Genomic DNA, 19089 nt, shown 5'->3' on the forward strand with positions numbered 1-19089 from the left:
CAATATTGGAAACAAATGTGGACTACACATGCTAGTAGGGCTGGGCGATATGGACCAAAAGTCATATCCTGATATATTTAGGCTGAATATCGATATACGATATATATCCAGATATTTTTATTGCAAAGTGAGAGCAAATGCTTAATATAAACATAAATACATAAACATAAATAATGTATAACAACAGGAGTACCTTTGTTTTCAAATCAAAGCTCCAGAAAGTTCACATTAAAATAAAAGAATATCTTAAATAAGAATAGCCTATGAAATAAATAGGCCAATCCTTTTCTGAAATAAATATATTTATATGAGAAAACAAAAAAACAAACATTACAAAAGAACTAAATATGACAAACCCTAGTAAGGGCAGCATTTATATATAAAGAAAAAAAAAGTTGAACTAAATCGATACATGCGATATGGTCTAATTCCATATCACATTTAAAAATATATCATTGAACTATTTACATATTACAACCTCTATCTCTCTTGAACTCTCCCCTCTCGTCTGTGTGGAGTGCAGCATTTAATGATTTTTACAGAATATGTTTAGTACAAATTGTTCATTGTTGGCGAAATTTTTAATTACATGGTTTTGATGAAATATCATTATTTCAAACTTGGATTGGTTTATTTTTCTTGACAAGCATTCATCACACATTATTTGTTCAAGGACCTAATTTTGAGGTTGTCAATTAAAAAAATCCAACAATAACTTCTATTTACACCTTTTCAGGCTACAATCAATGGTATCATTTTGGCAATTTTCTTTCTGTTCTTTTAAGAAAACCTGATGGCATGCTGTTGGGTTCAGAGGGTTAAAAGGCAGCACATCCCCTTCTTTAAAACTCAGCTGACACGGTTGTGTCCCTTATGAATGTAAATCACAAGAACAAGTCAGTTTTTGTATTTTCCAACTTGAAAATGACATCGAGAGTTACAGCATAACACAAGTGACAACTTTTTTGTTATATTAATAGTGACTGTGAAGCTAAAATTGAGGAAGTGTCTCATTACGTTACTCTATAAAACATTTACTGCACTGAGTAATGAATTACCACTCAATAATATGCACAGAGCCAATCACCCGGGGGGAAGCTTTTCATTTTTACTATGTGAAAGTCCAAAACTACTTTCTGATAGTGACTCTGTTCTATCCTCTCTAGTTTTTTAAGTCAGTTATATGCCTTGATCTTAACTGTTTCTGCTCCTTCGTCTTAATATTTTCATTCCTCTTCTTCTTCTACTCTCTTCCTTGCAACTGTCCTCAGGTTGCCTGTCCCATCTTTGCTGGCCTTCTGCATTTCTTCTTCTTGGCTGCCTTCTCCTGGATGTGTCTGGAGGGTGTGCAACTCTATCTCATGCTGGTGGAGGTCTTTGAGAGCGAGTACTCCCGCAAAAAGTACTACTATCTGTGCGGCTACTGCTTCCCCGCACTGGTGGTGGGCATCTCTGCGGCCATAGACTACAGGAGCTATGGGACCAAGAAAGCGTACGTGTGAAGACAGGTCTTTTGCACCTGCAGATTGAGAAGTAGGATTATGCTATTCCCCCAGCTGGAAATGTAATATGCAGTACTGTGTGAACGGCTCTTGCACCTCCCCACGGACTGGCTTTTCTGAACACACTTAGCCAAAGCCTGATGATTAGCCTTCATAAGATAATCCGCTGAGACAGGGAAATAGTGCGTGCATGCCTGCCTGTGTGTGCGCGTGTGTGCACATGTCTGAGTGTGTGTGTTTCTTCGTGATCTTAGTTGTGTGTAACTCTCTCCTCTCCTTTGTGCCACTCCAGATGCTGGCTGCGAGTGGATAACTACTTCATCTGGAGCTTCATTGGACCCGTTTCATTTGTTATTATGGTATTAGCTTTACTGTCAGACAGTATTATTCCCCTCTCTATTTTGATATCACCCAGTCAACCCAAAAATATTCCACCATGCTTGGTTTATGAGGTTATTAACAGTGCACTGTCAGTATTTTTGGAGCAGACTGTAAAGTTCACTACACATTTATTTGATTCTTCCTATCTTCTGTCCCCAGCTCAACCTCATTTTCCTCATGATCACGTTACACAAGATGATACGCAACTCTTCAGCACTGAAACCTGACTCTAGCCGCCTGGATAACATCAAGTGAGTTCAAACTATTCTATCAGTCATACCTCCTTGAAAAAAGTGTTTGTTTTTTAAAAACATAAACTTTTGACCAACTAGAATAGGAGAGTGCAGACCTCTCTTATTGGCCGATGGTTCATTCACATTGATTGTCCCATTTCTTTCCAACTTTGGTTTGTTCATGAGCTTTCAGAAATCATAATCTGGGCACAACATTGATGCTACAAAGTGTATTTGTATTTACTCAGAACATTTAAACAACATGTTGATGGCTGTTTTCCAGTAATTGTCAGACAACAAGGGGCAAAGAAAATGGATCGGGTTACCCATGAAATCTATAAATAAAAAAATTTCAGGCTTATCAAGTTGTTTTTCTGACTTAGGGGGCATTTACATGATTTTTTCCAGTCAGGAGTTCTTCCTTGGCATCCTGCTGCAGTCTTCCACTAAGTTTCATTACAATTGGGCCAAAAACTATAGCTTTTCTGTAATCCAGCTGACAGACAGACAAACAAACAGAGACGAAAATATAACCTCCTTGGTGGAGGTAATAAACCAAACTGTCAAATGGAATCCAAATTGATTCAGTGTCACTGTTTGGCAAGTCATTATTTGTTAACATTTGTCCACTTCCACCAGGTCGTGGGCTCTGGGGGCCATCGCTCTGCTGTTCCTGCTGGGGATGACGTGGGCATTTGGCCTTCTCTTTATTAATGAGAACACGGTAATAATGGCCTACCTCTTCACCACCTTCAACGCCTTCCAGGGCATGTTTATCTTCATCTTCCACTGTGCCCTGCAGAAGAAGGTAACGATTCAACACTGCTTTTTAAAGACTTAGTATATATAAGGACTGGGCGATAATTCAACACAATATTTTATTGTCTTTGAATGGAATCATATGTCGATATTGTGATGCGCAATTATGTCATCTAAATTAATAATAACTAGCACATTATCACTCAGTTTAATGTGATTAACAAACTGGACTCCAACTGGCAATGCTTCAGTTATTAGCTTCTCCAACCTTTGAGCACCATTATCCAAAATACAGCAGCACATACAACTCAGAACAGGGTTCTCTCTGCACATAATGGTGGAGATTAATGTGTAAAGGTCCACTGGGAACCTAAATATTGGTTGAAATAAATTGTGAGTAGTGCTTTCCAAAAACAGTATGCAGGATTTTATTAATTCTTTTAGCTTTATTGTTCAGCTCCTGCGTGACTATCCAAGAATGCTGCTAATGGGAATACCCATGCGTAGTTAAATCAAACTATTGTCTCAAACTGATTACTCTGAATTTGTGTGAGTGCATGTAAACATGGTCAGCGTATGGCTGGAAATGTTTAATAATTTAAAAAAAAATGTTTTTCCTCTATAATTTCCCTTTAGGCTATTTTGTTCATAATTAAATGAAAAAATACTCACTACTTTTCATTTAATTATTGAAGTCACACAGGAGTATACAAGAACAGGCTTTACCACTTTGTTATTTAATACATATTAAATTATCAGAAAAGTACTATATCTTGATACATTGTTATTAAGACACGAACTGACCTGTATCAGGATATCACCCAGCCCTACTATATATTATGAATGTAATTATGAATAAACAAATGAAATGTTGAGGAGATGGTTGGATGGATGATTAATATTCAGAATACACATTCAGAGTGATTGCATTTCTCTGTTTCCGTGTGTTAAAAGCCTCTGCTGCTCTGTATTGGGTCTAGGCTGTTGAAGCGAAGTGTTTGTGTTTATGAGTGGCTTTAAAACCCGCCCGCTGTGCTGGTGGTGTTATTTCTTTACAGGTCCATAAGGAGTACAGTAAGTGTCTGCGTCACTCCTACTGCTGCAGCCGCACCTCCACCACCAGCTCCCACGGCTCTCTGAAGAACTCGGGCCTGCGTGCCAACAACCGCTACTACAGCGGCAGCCAAGCTCGCCACGCAGCGGCCCACAGACAGGTGCGGGCAGGACAGACCCACACACATTAATGATAGCACACACAAAGCAGCACACATATTGAAGCAGGCGTACTTGTTCGTTGTTCTTCACACATAAACTAAACCACCGTTGAGTTTTTAAATTGTTATTTTCTTTCAGCAAATGGAAGTAAATCTGCCTGTGCAGCAATCTGATTTCAGTGGAAATCAGCTTGTTTCGGTGGAATGGAACAAAAATCTATTATCTTTAATCAAATGATTTTTGATCCTATCTGGCTTTTTTTCCACAAACACTATCAAAAAGGGCGTCAAAACAAAATAAATAGCTTTGGAAAAAGGAGACATTTCCTCACCCTGCTGTATGTTTTTTCCCTTCGTATGAAAGGTCTGTTATGTAAGATTGTCGAGGGCAAAATGAGTGCACCTGCGGGGGTTTGATTGCTGATCAATACCAATGACTCACCGATTACTTTGCGAAACACTCAAATTTACTTACTTAACTTACTCCTCAGCCCACACTCACACTGTTTCCATTTACCAATGACAAAGCACCGGTGTTCTAAAACATTTTGTTCAGTGACGGAGCAGTATTAAAGCATATTATATCAGGATATATAACGTGTACATCAAACGCTTCTGTTACAAAGCTGCTCTAACGTGCTCACCTCAAGTTTTTACTTTTGTGTTTCTGTCTATTACTGGCAGCTCTGTGCTTACCACAGTGGATGACTCATTAGGAGAGATGTCCTTTGAAGTCCATGTGCTATATATAGATACAGGCACCATACAGACATCCCAAATGACTGTGCATGCTGGCGTATGCACTATGGTACAGACTCATACTGTACACACATTGACATTTAGTCACAATCAACAACAAGCTTTCCCACAATGTAATAAGACGCTCCCAAATAGCAAGTGTATCAGCTACTGCAATCATGTCCTACACATCTTGAGTTTATTAGCCCCCCTCGTGATAACATGACATCGCGGTGTGCCTCTTTACCCAACGCCTCAATCTCTTTGTCTGCCGTGTTTGTCTATTGTTCTTTGCGGATTAGAACGAGCCCCACAGTTTTGATTACAGCAGCCCCACTGAGTTTCAAAGTCTACCCGTCGCGTTTCTATATTTAACTTGTTGTCTGTTTGCTGCCACTCACTGAGCTCTGCTCCTTCTTCCAGAGTCGGATCCGCAGGATGTGGAACGACACGGTTCGAAAGCAGACGGAATCTTCTTTCATGGCGGGAGATATCAATAGCACCCCGACACTCAACCGCGGTGAGGCCTCCCTCCATCACTGCTCTGCTTCACAAACATTGGACTCTAGTACACTCATATAGACTTATACGTGTGCGCAAAAAGAAATAAAGCATGACAGAGTCGACGTAAAGCACAGTGTTAAAGGTGCACATGTGATAGTTAAGGATAATGAATAATGATGATGTTCCCATGCCTGGTGTATTAAAGACAACTAATGATTCAGTTTACTTGGCAGCCATGGAGCAGCAGTTAGCAGCAGAAGTAGCTTAAATTGAATAACGTATGGTTGGAGGCTGGTTGGTGGGTTTCGGGTCGTAGTGCAGCGGCAGCCGCTGGTCAGCGAAAGCACTTAAATATATGGAGCCTAAATGCTCAGTTATGTGAATATTAGTGTGGGTGGGTTGCAATAAACTGATACTTTAATTAAGTAGATGTACAGGGAGTGTATTTCTAATTTTTCAGTTTTTAAAGTCGATTCTAATACTAATAATAAAGAGGTGGTGTAGCCACTTGCCCACATCACAGATCTCATCTGTCACAGAGTATAATTCTTTTTCAGCTCCATAACTAGCAGAAATGATTTATAGCCATTTTCGGTGAAAAATTTGTCATTTGTCTTTGCTTTATTTGTTCATTTTATTTTATGATTTCCAGTCTTTCAATTGAATTAAAAAAAGTAATTTGAACAAGGATTGAGACAAATAATCAATATCACAATATAGCGTGTAATTGCCAAACCAGGCTTATTTTTCTGTTTTTCTGTACTAATATAGATGATTCCTTCTTTGTAATAATGTGTTTTTTATTATCCATCACCTAATTCACAAAAGAGTATTGATGTGTCCATACAGTATAGATTTGCATGTGTTGTAATGCCATCATTATAGAAAAATGTTGTACTAGTTCTGAGTTCACAAATAAGGACACAAATGCAAATAGACAAAGTGTTGCAAAATAATCTCCTATAAAGACCACCTAGAAGAAGAAAGAAGACATGTTGTAGAAGCAAAATAGCCCCAAATCTCACAATGACAAGTGCATGAAAAAAACAAACTGTAGCGTCTCGCCTTAACCTGAGATTTTCAGCCCCAGTCTGAACTCTGTTGCAGACAGACCTTTTGTACAATCGTAGGATTAATTGCATCCATATCTTCTTTGTCTGAAAGCAGTTAATGCACACAGTCCCCTCTGAACTCCAAACAGCACATTAATATCACAACAGCAGTTATTTAAGAGGTAAAAAAAACAAAAAAAACATGTGTGGAGTCACTGATTGTCTCAGCCTCAGCAACTGGTGGCGTCACCGCTGCAGCCATCAGTCGCACGGAGACGATCAAGGTTGGCTCAGGTTTCCGGAGGATTTGGGGGGAGGGTGTGTGTGGGGGAATGATCATGACAACAGAGGCAGTTGCTAAATCAGCCGTCACTCTCTATGCTAATTTCATCCATTTTGTTTTTAATGAACTGATTAGCGTGTGAGCGAACAGGGGGTAATTATTCTAATTGAGGAGAGTGACAGGCGCGAGGCAGGGGGTGAGGAAGAGGGTGCTACGAGCGAGCTGCAGGGATGAGGTGTGTTTGCATGTACAGTATGTCTGTGGGGTGTTTTGTGTGTGTGTGTGTGTGTGTGTGTGAGAGAGAGAGTATGAGAGAGAGTGTGAGTGGTCAGGCGGGTCGGTTTCTGGGGCTTCTCGTCACGACAGAGCAATCACCAGGGCTGTTGGAGACACACAATGTGGATCATTCCATGTTGTGCTGTCAAACACAAACAACTGTGCTGTGAAGCCTTTATTTTCTGTGCTTCTGAGAAAAGTTTGTCAGTTGGCAGAAAGTGAAAGACGAAGGGGAGCGCTGGAGGGGAAGGAGAGGAAAAGAGAGAGAGAGAGAGAGAGAGAGGCGCTATCATGGAGAAGTAATTAAAGAGGCCAAATCTGGTGAAGAGACGCTGCGTCGTTATCACTGGCATCTTGGATCTCTTTGATTTCCCCACTTCACTTCTTTATGAACCACAATCTCATCCTGACAATAGTAATGTGTCCAGAAGACAAGGCGCGCAGTACACACACACACACACACACACACACACACACACACACACAGCCTCCCTTGATTCCCCTTGCCCTACTTTCTCTCCCCACTTAAAGCTAGTTCCTTTAATTTCCAACAGGGTATTCCTGTGAGGTACACACAGACAGCTAATCCCAACTAATTTGGTGTTGTTTGTAAAAATTCTGGCATGTGGAACTGAGGAAATGTGGTTGAGTCAAGACGCAGCAGAACGAGCCAGAGAATAGAGGGAGAAGAGGGGGTTTGTGTGGCATGCCAGAAAGATGGACAGGAGAAGTAAGAGGAGGGAAAATGACAAATAAATAGCCGTGTGTGAGTGCATACTTATTTTTTTTTTTTTTAGAATTCCCTGCACCCTTGCTGTGTGATGAACGGTAGGCGTGAGACCTGAAGGTTGCACTTTGCCTTGGACTACTCTCCGTCATGCTGTCCTATTTTTAATTTCATGGCATTTCTGTTTGAGTTGCCTCAGGCTGGAGCCATACATGGGCATTATACAACATTCTGTGTGCCATTTCTTTGAATTATATTTGTCTTGTAGTGGCATTCACATTGCACTGGGAAATTAACTGTGTTTCAATGGCTGCACCCCTAGACTACATAATGACATGCATTACTGTTCCACCCCATCTGACTACATTGTCAAGAGCCAAAACAGAAAAAAAAATAATGGCAGTGCTCCAAACAGTACCTTTCCCCTGCAATTGTATTTTTACTCAAAGGTTACAATCAGCAGTCATAAACATTGAGGGGAACACTGTGAAATGCATTATTCCATAAAGCACCGGCATAACAAAAATAACCCCATCTGAATAAACAGTAAATATTTTTATGATTCCAGATGTTATTACTCAGTCTGGAAACGTGAATTTCCGAGCGTTACACCTATTGTGTGCAGTGTTTCTGCTTGTGATTGCTTTGCATGCATTTGAGGCAAAGATAAGAGCCTTTTTTATTATTGTGTTTATTTTTTAAATGCTTGTGTCTTGCAGCAACAATGGGCAACCATCTTCTGACGAACCCAGTGTTACAGACTCGCACTGGTACCTCTCCTTACAACACTCTGCTGGCTGAGAGCTTCACCCCACCCTCACCTGGCATCTTCAACTCCACCGGTTAGCTCCTTGTTAACTCTTGTGTGTGTGTGTGTGTGTGTGTGTGTGTGTGTGTGTGTGTGTGTGTGTGTGTGTCCAGTGTGTGCGTGTGTGTGTCCAGTATGCGCTCAGCTTGCTGTCCGTTACTCTGCCTGTATCTTGATATGGTATGCACAGACTCACTACTGTATGTGAGTGCTTGCACATGTGTGTGCGTGAGCCTGTGTGTGTGTTGTTTTTTTCAGACTTTGTAGCTGTCAGACGGATTCACTAGGCTGAGCAGAACAGAGCCAAACAGTGCCTACAGCCTAACCAGCCATCTGGTCAGATCTTGAATCTTCATGAGAACAGCCACAAATTGATTTCGAAGTTTAGCTACAGCTGTGACTGCCAGAAATCTTGAGGGCAGTTTTCCTGTTCCCACGCAGAAATAGTAGTCGGCTTAGACAGCTTGGTGGCCAGGGACAATCCATCTGGGTGTAGGTCGGTCAGGTGTGAGTGCATGTGTGTGCTTGTAGTCTTTTTAAAGGTGCAGTGTGCAAGATTTGGCCAGAATTAAAGTTTGCAACATTCAAAAAATGAACCAAAATTATTAAGAGAGTGGAAGAAGTGACTATGTTATTTAAGCAATGTCCTTGTTTTGTGTTGCAGAGATATTTTCTGAAACCAGCATTGTAACCTGTTAGCCTTGGCTCGTCCTGTTTTGTGATATCACTTGTGCCTCGCAAGGTGATACTGAGTCATTTGGCGTCCAGTCTGCCCTCAGAGAGGACAAAAATTAGATGAGCTACACCATTTGTGATACAAGGGTTAGCAGCTTTACACCTAATTAAGATTGTGGGTTTGAGTGGCTGTTGCAATGGTTCAGTCCCAGAGTGTTTAGCTCCTTCTACATGCTCATCAGAGTGCATCAAGTACAACAGCCAGCAGAGACGAGACCCTGGGTGGTGAAGAGCGGCTCGTATAAACCTGCTGTACAGCAACTTTCCTGCCAACCCCCGGTCTCCTGTCAACAAGCTGAATGATACAAGACTGCAAATTAACGACCACACATAGATCGCTGCGTTATGGTGATATTGGAGACCTGGCTGCATGAAAACATCCCTGACCTAGCTTAGCGTGTAGCTAGCACACCATATCATATACTGTTCAGACCAATCTATTGCAACAGTCTCTTGAATGCAGAATTTTATGTATGGTTTATTAAATGTCAAAGTGTACAAAATCTGTTTCATTGTTGCATTGTTGCAACTTTGGGGCAGATCCTGCTCTTCATTTTGAGAGTTGCGATTGAAAGCTTTGTTTGATTTTGAATTGAAATTAGAATAGAAAAGTATCAGACGGCTTGTAGGTCAGTCAGGTGTGAGTGCCAGTGTGCTGTATACTTTTAACAGCCTGATGGCTGCTTTATCACTGTGCTGCATTCCCACACCCCTCTTTGGATGCATATAACTGCTGAATTAGCTGGTAATTGTTCCACCACAGTACCAGTATTCACTAGGTAAGGGAGAACTATGACTGTGTGTGGCTGGTTGCTGGCTGAGTCTGCAGTACCAGGACGTGTGTCTGAGGACTGAAATTTAAGGCGGCGTTTCTGTTAAATATTTTAAAGCCTCTCCGCACAATACGTCAAGGCTGATGGCCACAGGCCTGGCAGCCAAGACATTTTTAGAAGAGAGTGGGAGAGGAAGTAGGGAGAGCACTTCATTAGAATGTCTAATTACCCACAGCACCACTGAAAAACGTTGATTAAAGTCACACTACGCAGTAAATTTAAAAAATGAACACGCTTCTCACTTTTTGGGCGGCTGTGGCTTTTTCTCTTCTGTGTGATGGTTAATTTGGGGGGAAAAGCACAACATCTGTGGTGTGTTGAAGGAAAGTCGTAAAATAAACATTACTGCTACTGTACAAGATCTTGATGTATGAATTATGTATGTATTCAGGTATCTCTGACAGTAGTAAATAAATATCCAGAGTATTTTCTTTGGCTTAGATGTAAATGTTGGAAGGATATGGTGTCAAACAAACAGAAGCAAGTCTGCATAAATCAGAGTTAATGTGACTGTGCGTGTGTTTGTGCGTGTCCGTAGAGTTGGAGGGTTTGATGTTGAGAATGAGAGAGACGAGAGAATAGAAGAGGCCGATGGACAAGGATATTTTTTATTCTGTTAATGGTTCCCTTTTGAAATGTCTTAAAAACGAATACATCAAGTTAATGTTGCACCATTAAAGAACACTTACTGACTTTTGTCTTTCATTTTATTCACTCCACATGACTTTCTCTGGGACGCACAGGAACCTTCCGTGACCCAAGTAAGTATAATTCACTTCACTTCACATCATCTGATATTTATTCTTCTTCTTTTACCAACACTTGAATTGCACTTTATGATAATAATAATGCCGAACCCGTCTGTCTCCTGTCTCTCTTTGATTTGTGTTTTGGTCCAGAGAGCACGTTATCAAAGGCCCGCGACCCCTGTGGGATGGAAACCCTGCCCTTGAATGGTAACTTCAACAACAGCTACTCCTTGCGCAGCGGTCCCGGAGGTGTAGGCGGGGGCAGCTGTGACTTCCTTGGTAGTGGGGGCGGAGACAGTCCCCCGCCCCTCCTCAATCCTCGCAGCTCAGAGGCACTGGGAGGCGGAGGCATCCGACGAAACCTCTCTGATGCCGCCGCCTTCGAGAAAATGATCATCTCTGAGCTTGTGCACAACAACCTGAGAGGTGGCGTTGGAGGAGGGAGTGGAGGAGGCGACGGAGGGGACAGAGTGTGTGGCAGCCTGGCCAGGGGGCGTCCTCACGGCGGGGTCGGTCGGGGGACGACGGGGGCCGGGCCAGAAGCATCTATGAGCATGGATGAAGACGAGGACTTTTTGAGAGAGGGGCGGCAACGTACCCCGCAGGATGTGGAGCTGCTTTACAAAGCTCTGGAGGAGCCCCTGCTGTTGCAGCGAGCCCAGTCGGTCCTCTACCAAAGCGATCCAGAGGAGTCAGAGAGCTACACGGCCGACCTCACCGAGAGCCTGGGTCACAGCGGCCACAGTGACCAGAGTGCTGGTGGGCAGGCAGGCAACAGAGCACCAGACTCCCCTGCCCGTGACTCCCTGTACACCAGCATCACCAACCTGCGAGACTCACCCTACCCCGACAGCAGTCCTGAGCCCCTTGAGGTGGTCCCCCGTTCGGCCCAGCCCCCTGAGGAGCTGTACTACAGCTCTGGGAGGCCCGCCCTGGGCACCCGTGGGGCCCCCATGCAGACCTTCTACCAGGCCCCACCCCGGAGACCGAGTGGGGAGGGACACCAGGCTCAGGAGACTGCCCAGAATGAGGGAGACGGACAGATGCAGCTGGTCACCAGCCTGTGACTGGAGCCTGAAGGAGGAAGTTGGGGACTAATGTGACGGCCAAAGCCGCCTCCTAGCCCGCCTCGTTCTCGCGTCTCTCCACTTTCTGCTTGTTTGGTTGCCTTTCTTTCTCTTGACTTTTATTTAACTAACAGATGAGCAAACAGAGTGACCTTCAGGGGGAGTTGTGGCTGCCTCTGCAGAATCAGCCTTTGTCTTTAACCCTCCCCTGTCTCATGGAGATGAGTGATGGGTGTTTTTTCCGCAGAGCGTTCATTGGCTCCGTCCAACCCCAGTCATCCCAGGTTCCTTTGGTACCCTAAGGCCAAGTCCAGCACTCTGAATGTACCGATCCACCCCCTTTACCTTCAGATATTTCAAAACTTTAAAACTTTGTTAAAGTTTTTTATGTAATTTCTCTTCAGACCTGCCTCGGGAGATGGGAATATCATTTTATATTTTATATCATTTCCCTTTTGTACCATCCATTGGTCTTTTTTGAGTCATCATGTGATAGGAGTAGTTAACTGTGGAGACAGGGAATATAGTACACTATTATAACCTAAAAAAATGTCTCACAGAAAGCTCTCCATTGTTGCCAAAAATATCTTTTATTGAGCCAGAACAGAAACTAGAACATTTACAAGGCAAACACACACACACACACACACACACACACACACACACATATACACATACACATATAAACTCACTCATCCAGAAGTGCTCATTACTGAACATCAAAAGTGAAAACAGTACTCCATCTAAGTAAAGGGAACAAGAGCTTTTGTTCCAAGCAGGCAGTGGGAGCTGATTCAGAGTAGTTGCCTTCATTTTCTCTTGCTGTGAATCGACAACTATGTACAGAAGTGGGGTAGAGGCAGAGACGGAGACTGAGGAGGCGCTGCACCACCCCTCCAGAGCAGGAGAACCTGCATCCATAAGACTGGCTAATCCTCTCCACTGTTCTCTCTGGTTGTTTGCTTTAGGCATTTGAAAAGTTAAATGACTGCCTTGCTATTGTTTTGAAGAGAGTATTCAATTTGTTGACTTTGGGTCTGCATCCTCTGGGGGCTGCAAGAGCGGACTGGTGTCGCCCCCCCTCCCCCTGTACTTTGCTGTTAGAGCCTAGCCAGTTCAAGTGGACTTGTTTCCTGTGTGTGGTTGTGACAAAGCAAGACTGTAAACGCCGCAAACGCACTGGTCGGCCAATTGGTATAACCATGTACATAGGAGCCACACATGAATCTACTTTATTCCTACTGTGTAAATAGAGACACCAGATGATCAAAAGCAACAAAAAGTAACAAATACTATGAAAAATGACTTCTTGTACTGCAACAAACCAACGAAAGAAAAAAATAAAATGTTTTGGAGTTTGTGAACTGAATGATAAACTCTATCTCTCTCCCCCCATCGCTTGATCTCTCGCTCTCTCGCTCTTCTGTGCTATTCAGTGAAAAATCCTTCCAGATCCAACAGAGAGAGAAAGACAGAGAGAGATTATAATATGTAGTAGATTTTATTTATATAAATGAAAAACAAAAAATCCTGGCACATTTTTTTTTTATGTATTATAATCCGTTACATGTTGTTAATGTTTGACCTTTGACATTCCCTGGGTGGAATCGCAGAAGGCATCGGTGGGCGGGAGGCGCGAGGAAAGCGAGATAAACATCGTCAAATGTCATACTGTGCCTCACAGGCATGATAAAGCATTGTGGATGAACGACAGCATCCATGAAGTGATTTGGTTTGTTCTTGTATTATTTGGAAGATATAACCAGATGACATAGTTTGAAAAACCTGGGTTTTAGCATGTATGGTAATGACATTTGTTTTGCTATCAGAGAATATTGCATTTTGCTGTTTCTTAAAGATAGTTTCAGCATTATTCCAGAGCCTAATGTGACAATTCATTAATTTTCTGTGTGCAGGTGTGCAAGTATGAATGTGTCTGAATGGCTGGTTGTATGTGTTAAATGTCCAGTGTGTGAGTGTGTGCTGTGCACCAGACTTTTGTATGTGCACACACACATTTAAAAGGTTATTTTTTTGTGACATGACTTGAATGCACATCAGACTAGGGGCACACTCATCTCAGAGAGCTGCCATTACTTCTCCGCCTCAAATGGGAGTTGCTCTCTCCGTGGTGTTCAGGTACCAGGAGGAAAGGAAAAATCAGACCGCCTCGGGAGACTTGAGATAACCATATACCATGAAAATGACAAGCAGGATTGAGTGATCGGGAAGAACATGTTTCCAATATGCCACCTTATGCAAGCGACACATTTGAGAAATTAGCTGTCAAGAGAGAGCCGCTCATGAGGCTCCTTTCATTCAGCTGAATCTGTCTGACCTTTAAAAAAACTGAGAGTTTGCCTTCTACGCTGTATTTATAGGTATTTGTTATGGTTTATTTATCAGTTTTTTATGTATGTTTTTGGAATATTTATTCACATTGATTTATTCATGGCATTGTTATTTTTTATTTTTTGACTGTCTCCCTCGTAAACCTGCACCAAGCGAAAGAGTGTGATGTGTGGACGGAACGTGAGCAGAAAATAGATGCATCCACTGCAGTGTGACATTTGGCTAGGGCCTGACTGTCCCACTTCTGAGAGCACCCAAAGGACAGCTTTTAGCTGTGGCTCCTGGGGCTGACAGAGAGAGAGGGTTAAAGGCAGATAAGGGAGAGGGATTACAAGGATTTGCCACCATTTATTCTTGTTATTCAAATCACTTGTGTAAGTAGCATTGTACGGGCCACAGAGCGCGATGAGGCTCAAAAAGAAGGCCCGGGTATCATCACTTGAGCCATAGGGGGAACATGTGCAATACTACTTTGATGGTACATGACTTGGATTCGCAGCTGAACCTGGGAGCTGTCTGTGTTTACAAATGAAAAGACAATATGCACATGTATTCTGCTCTGCTGCAGTGCTGGACAATGTGGATCTCACGGCTCGGTGGTGGGGCGCCGTACCGAGGCATCGTTCACTGGTCATCTGAGGACAACTGAATGTATTTTAACAAGCAGGACTGAAGATAAAACAATCCCCTCCAGGGCGGAAGTGTTAATGGGAAACACAAGATGGCCATCATCATCTTTATCCCCATCATTCTCATCACCATCATCATTAACTCCATCCCTCCCTTATTGTACTTGACATAATGTGCTGATGCTGATCTCTACTGCTCAGCTGGGACCCGCCCCAGGGGAGAAACACTGTTTAGACAGGCACTCCCCATGAGAGGAGGAATGTGCGTCACCTTGGGCCTGCTTCGCTCTTTTCCAGCACCTCCTACCTCCTTTTCTTTTCCTCCCTCTCCCCCCATCTCATCCACATTTTAATATCAATCTCAATGGACTCCATTAGTGCAGCACTTCTTTGAGAGTGTTAATTTGTTTTGTCAAAAGCTTTGTTTATCCCAGATTAATATCTCAATAAACAGAGGAGTGCTGTTCTGTGGTAAATGATAGTGATTATACAGTAGAAGGTCCGCGGCCCATGCTGGCGGACGGAGGCTCACACAACGGGAGTTTCTCCGCCATTCAAAGCCTTCCAAACATGTGATTACAATAATAACACTGTGGGTACTAATTTACTGCAGTGAACTCGCCCTCGCTTTCCTTTCTAGTCGGCAAATGCTTAACTAAATTCCTGTTCCCTGCTGGCGGCTGGCCTGACATGCATGTGCTCCAGTGTTAAGGTGGGAAGTTGTTTAAAAGGTGGGACGCCCAACCTTTGACACAATACTGTCTCACCCCTGCAGCTTAGTGTCAGTGGAGAGTGAGCTGTGGCATTGTTCAGTCTATCATTAGACAGCAGAAGTCCCAGCAGGCTTACAGCCCGTTTACTTGCAGTTGACCCTTTCACATACGGACCTTTTTTTCCCTTTTCTTTTTTTAACCAGTGATTTGTGTGGCCAATATCACACCAGGAGGGCGGGAAGGAGTGGTGTGAGAGTTCAACAGCAGCAGAGGAGCAGGGGGTCATTATGTCTGCAAAGACTGGCCCAAGAGGGGACAGAGAGGGGACAATATCAGCAGAGATGTCACAGATGTCACAAATTCATAGCCTTAGGCAGTTATAGAGAGACGGGATGGCGAGATGGGGGTTTTGCAGTGAGGCTGTGCAGGGCTGGATGTGGAGATAAGGAGATGGGTGTGCTGCTTTGTTTCAGAGGGCTTTCTGTTGGTGGTTTGCAGTCCAGAGGTTATCACTTTATTGTTTAAATTGATCAAGCTGGCATTTCAAATCTCAAGTTTGTTCATTGAATTAAACAGATCTGCCTGCAGAGGACGAAAGATGATGTGATTGCTGTTTGGTCTAATGGATGCTTCCTTATAAAAATGTGAAAATGAATCCACTGCCGCATCAGCCGATTCAAGTGAGATTTTCTGAGTGCTAACAAATGCAGCAGGATTTTCCTATACAGATTTTTAAAAAAGCAAATGTAAACAATGATAAATAAGTACTATTTTGTTATTGGTCTCTTGTTACGTGTCCACATGACTACTGAATACAGTACTTACATAGTAGTTTTAAGAATATGTATGGCATAAACCCAGTGATGAGGATTGTGCTGTTTCTCTTTGTGTTCGATATGTTTTTGTGGAGCTGTGCCAGCAATTCAGGCCATCTTTGATGCACAGGGTGGGACCAACATCAGAGGGGCTTTTGTGTAGGATGGGTGTCTGCAAATGTTAAAGGGACAGTACACCCCAAAGTTCAAAAATACTTTTTTTTTCTCTAATCTGTAGTGCTACTTATCAATCTGGAATTTGTTGATCAAATTTGAAAAACTCAACAGTAAGGTCTGTGGATTAATATAATATTTATGGTTGATAACTCCAACGCTTTGCAGTTCAAACCAAAAAAAATCTAGATTGATAAATAGCTAACCGATAAGACGACAAATTGTGTATTTTTGATTTTGTGCTGAACTATTCCTTTAAACTTGTGACGCATATTCTGCACAGAGACCCCAAGGTCCAAAACCAAATCAAACATATCTTTTGACACACAGACATATATAAAATACACATATTCAGTCAGGTTAGATAGTTTTATACACTGAAGTGGAAACAGACATGTAGGTATCTGCTGTGACATATACACACACACAGCAGGAGCAGCCTGAATCTCTAGGCATGCTTTTTTCTATTTCTTCCTTTTTCCTCCACTGGGTGCACTGTCTCAGAGAGTGGGAAGGAGCTGAACTTTGTGTCCCTGTCCATTGCTATAGTGATCTCCATCTCATAATCCTCCATGGGACAGGGCAGGAAATGCTGCCAGAGACAATCTGTGTCCATCAACAGAGGTAGAATAGCTGGCTATAGCAGGTGTGAATGGGATTATTCTGAGTATCAGCTAAGGGCTGTATTAATTAGCTCAGTACAGTAGAACCTGTCAGTATTGGACGTCCCTGAAATGCTTAAATTTATGGGAATAAATTATTGGGTGCTAGTGGTTTTACATAACAGGCTGTAGGCATTGGTAGAAACAGTGAGTACTGATTGTGCCATGTGAGGTTCTACATATAGCACCATTTCCAGAGCTTTCTGTGATTTTTCTATGAAATAAATAATTGATCATGTACCACTGAGACATTTGTAAACTGAGGTTAATATAACACCTTGATTCTGTTTCTGTTTTCTTTGAGGAAAAATTGTTCTCTTTTGGTTTATTTTCTCACAATCATTGCTTTGACAGCTGTCTGGGCCAAAGGGGATGATTTTCTGTGAGTGTTTGCGTCATCGCAGGTCAGAGCGACCTTGTATCAGCACATATTAATAAAAAACTATTGAAAATATACGCTGTTCACGCTTTCTCTGGGAACGTCTTTAAAGGATTCAATTTGTGTGTGTGTGTGTGTGTGTGTGTGTGTGTGTGTGTGTGTCCGTGTGTGTGTGTGTGTGTGTGTGTGTGTGTGTGTGTGTGTGTGTGTGTGTGAGTGTGTGTGCGCTAGCCTATTTGCGGCATAATTGCTTGTGTGCTTATGCATGTGCCAGTGTGATAAAAGCATAACGGCACACAGAAATTATTAAAAAATGAATCTTCCGCCGTGCCATATGCATATAAACTTCAATATACCTACCTCGTGATTCAAACTGGAAATGAAAAGACATCTTTAAGCACTAATACAGCGGTTATGTTTTATTCATGGGCTGCCCTGCAGGTTATGACAGTATTGTGCTGCTCATCTGTGTACTATGGGAAGCAGGGGACTGAAGCCAAGCAACCCAGCCCCTTCCTGAGTCAGCTCCCCTTTGAACCACACACTGTATGCATATGCAGATTTGACCCGGTGGTTTGGATGATGATTCTGTCAAATACTGGTCTGTGTCCAGTGCATACTACACAAAGTGATCAAAGGGATGCAGAAAAAAGCAAGCTGTCAGTTTAGGAGACAAAACCCAACACTCTTAGTGTTTGTACAGGGACTAGTAAGAGCTTTATGCATGGAGGAGGACAAGAGGACTGGTCCCACACTAATCTGGAGAAAACAAGGCTTTGTTTTACTACACTAACTCTGAGTCAGTTTAGCATACACAAAGGCCAGACTCAATTGTTCTTTTTTCCTTTTGCATTTTAAGGATAAAGTCCAAATGTCAAAAATAAAGTGAACTGTAGGGTTGGGCCAGTGTAAAAATTTGTCAAACTGGTTTGATGTGAAGCTAAACACTAGACCTGACTGCTATAGCAAATTTTGCCATTAGGTTTCACACTTTACACAGCAGCTGCTCTAGAGTGGAACATAATCGGACTGAAGACTCCTGTCTACTTGGTGGCCATACGTAAAGAGAAGAAAAATCGGAGTGAGGGTCTTTTGTCAAAACATTTTTACACATTGGTGCAGTTTTAGTTTTCTTTGAGACTAACCCTGCCGTGCCTTGTCTCATCACCCCAAAAACAAATTATCTTTCTAGTAAACAGAGTGTGCTGCATTGTCAACTTTCCTTCCATCCAACATTACTGATCACAACTGTAGTCAAATTTTTAAAAGTTCGACTTCAACTTTAAAATGTCAAGTATTTATTCTCGTAAGGCTATATATATATATATATATATATATAGCATGTTTTAAAAATTATTTTCCTCTTGCGTACTTCCGTATTACTGAGACCAGCTACAGTGATGCTTTCAACCAGCTTACATGTATCTGTATGTACATGCAGACCTGTGGGCAGACTTGTTCAGCCGGATTCATCTTTACAAAGCATCAGTCAAGGTTAATTAAT

At 42.4% G+C, this 19089-nt stretch overlaps 1 protein-coding gene across 1 annotated transcript in view; it reads left to right on the forward strand.

The window, feature by feature from the left end:
* The window catches only part of adgrl1a (adhesion G protein-coupled receptor L1a), a 105021-nt gene extending 87566 nt beyond the window's left edge, over positions 1-17455 (forward strand). Inside the window, exons 17-25 of the mRNA XM_059347640.1 lie at positions 1272-1492; positions 1795-1861; positions 2043-2134; positions 2756-2924; positions 3934-4089; positions 5251-5347; positions 8389-8511; positions 10789-10806; positions 10945-17455. Of these exons, the coding sequence (XP_059203623.1) occupies positions 1272-1492; positions 1795-1861; positions 2043-2134; positions 2756-2924; positions 3934-4089; positions 5251-5347; positions 8389-8511; positions 10789-10806; positions 10945-11861 (1860 nt within the window). The 3' untranslated portion in view covers positions 11862-17455. The remainder of the gene's footprint in view (positions 1-1271; positions 1493-1794; positions 1862-2042; positions 2135-2755; positions 2925-3933; positions 4090-5250; positions 5348-8388; positions 8512-10788; positions 10807-10944) is intronic.
* Positions 17456-19089: the final 1634 nt, after the last annotated feature.

This window comes from Centropristis striata, chromosome 13 (genome assembly GCF_030273125.1).
Source record: "Centropristis striata isolate RG_2023a ecotype Rhode Island chromosome 13, C.striata_1.0, whole genome shotgun sequence".
NCBI classification, from domain to species: Eukaryota; Metazoa; Chordata; class Actinopteri; order Perciformes; family Serranidae; genus Centropristis; species Centropristis striata.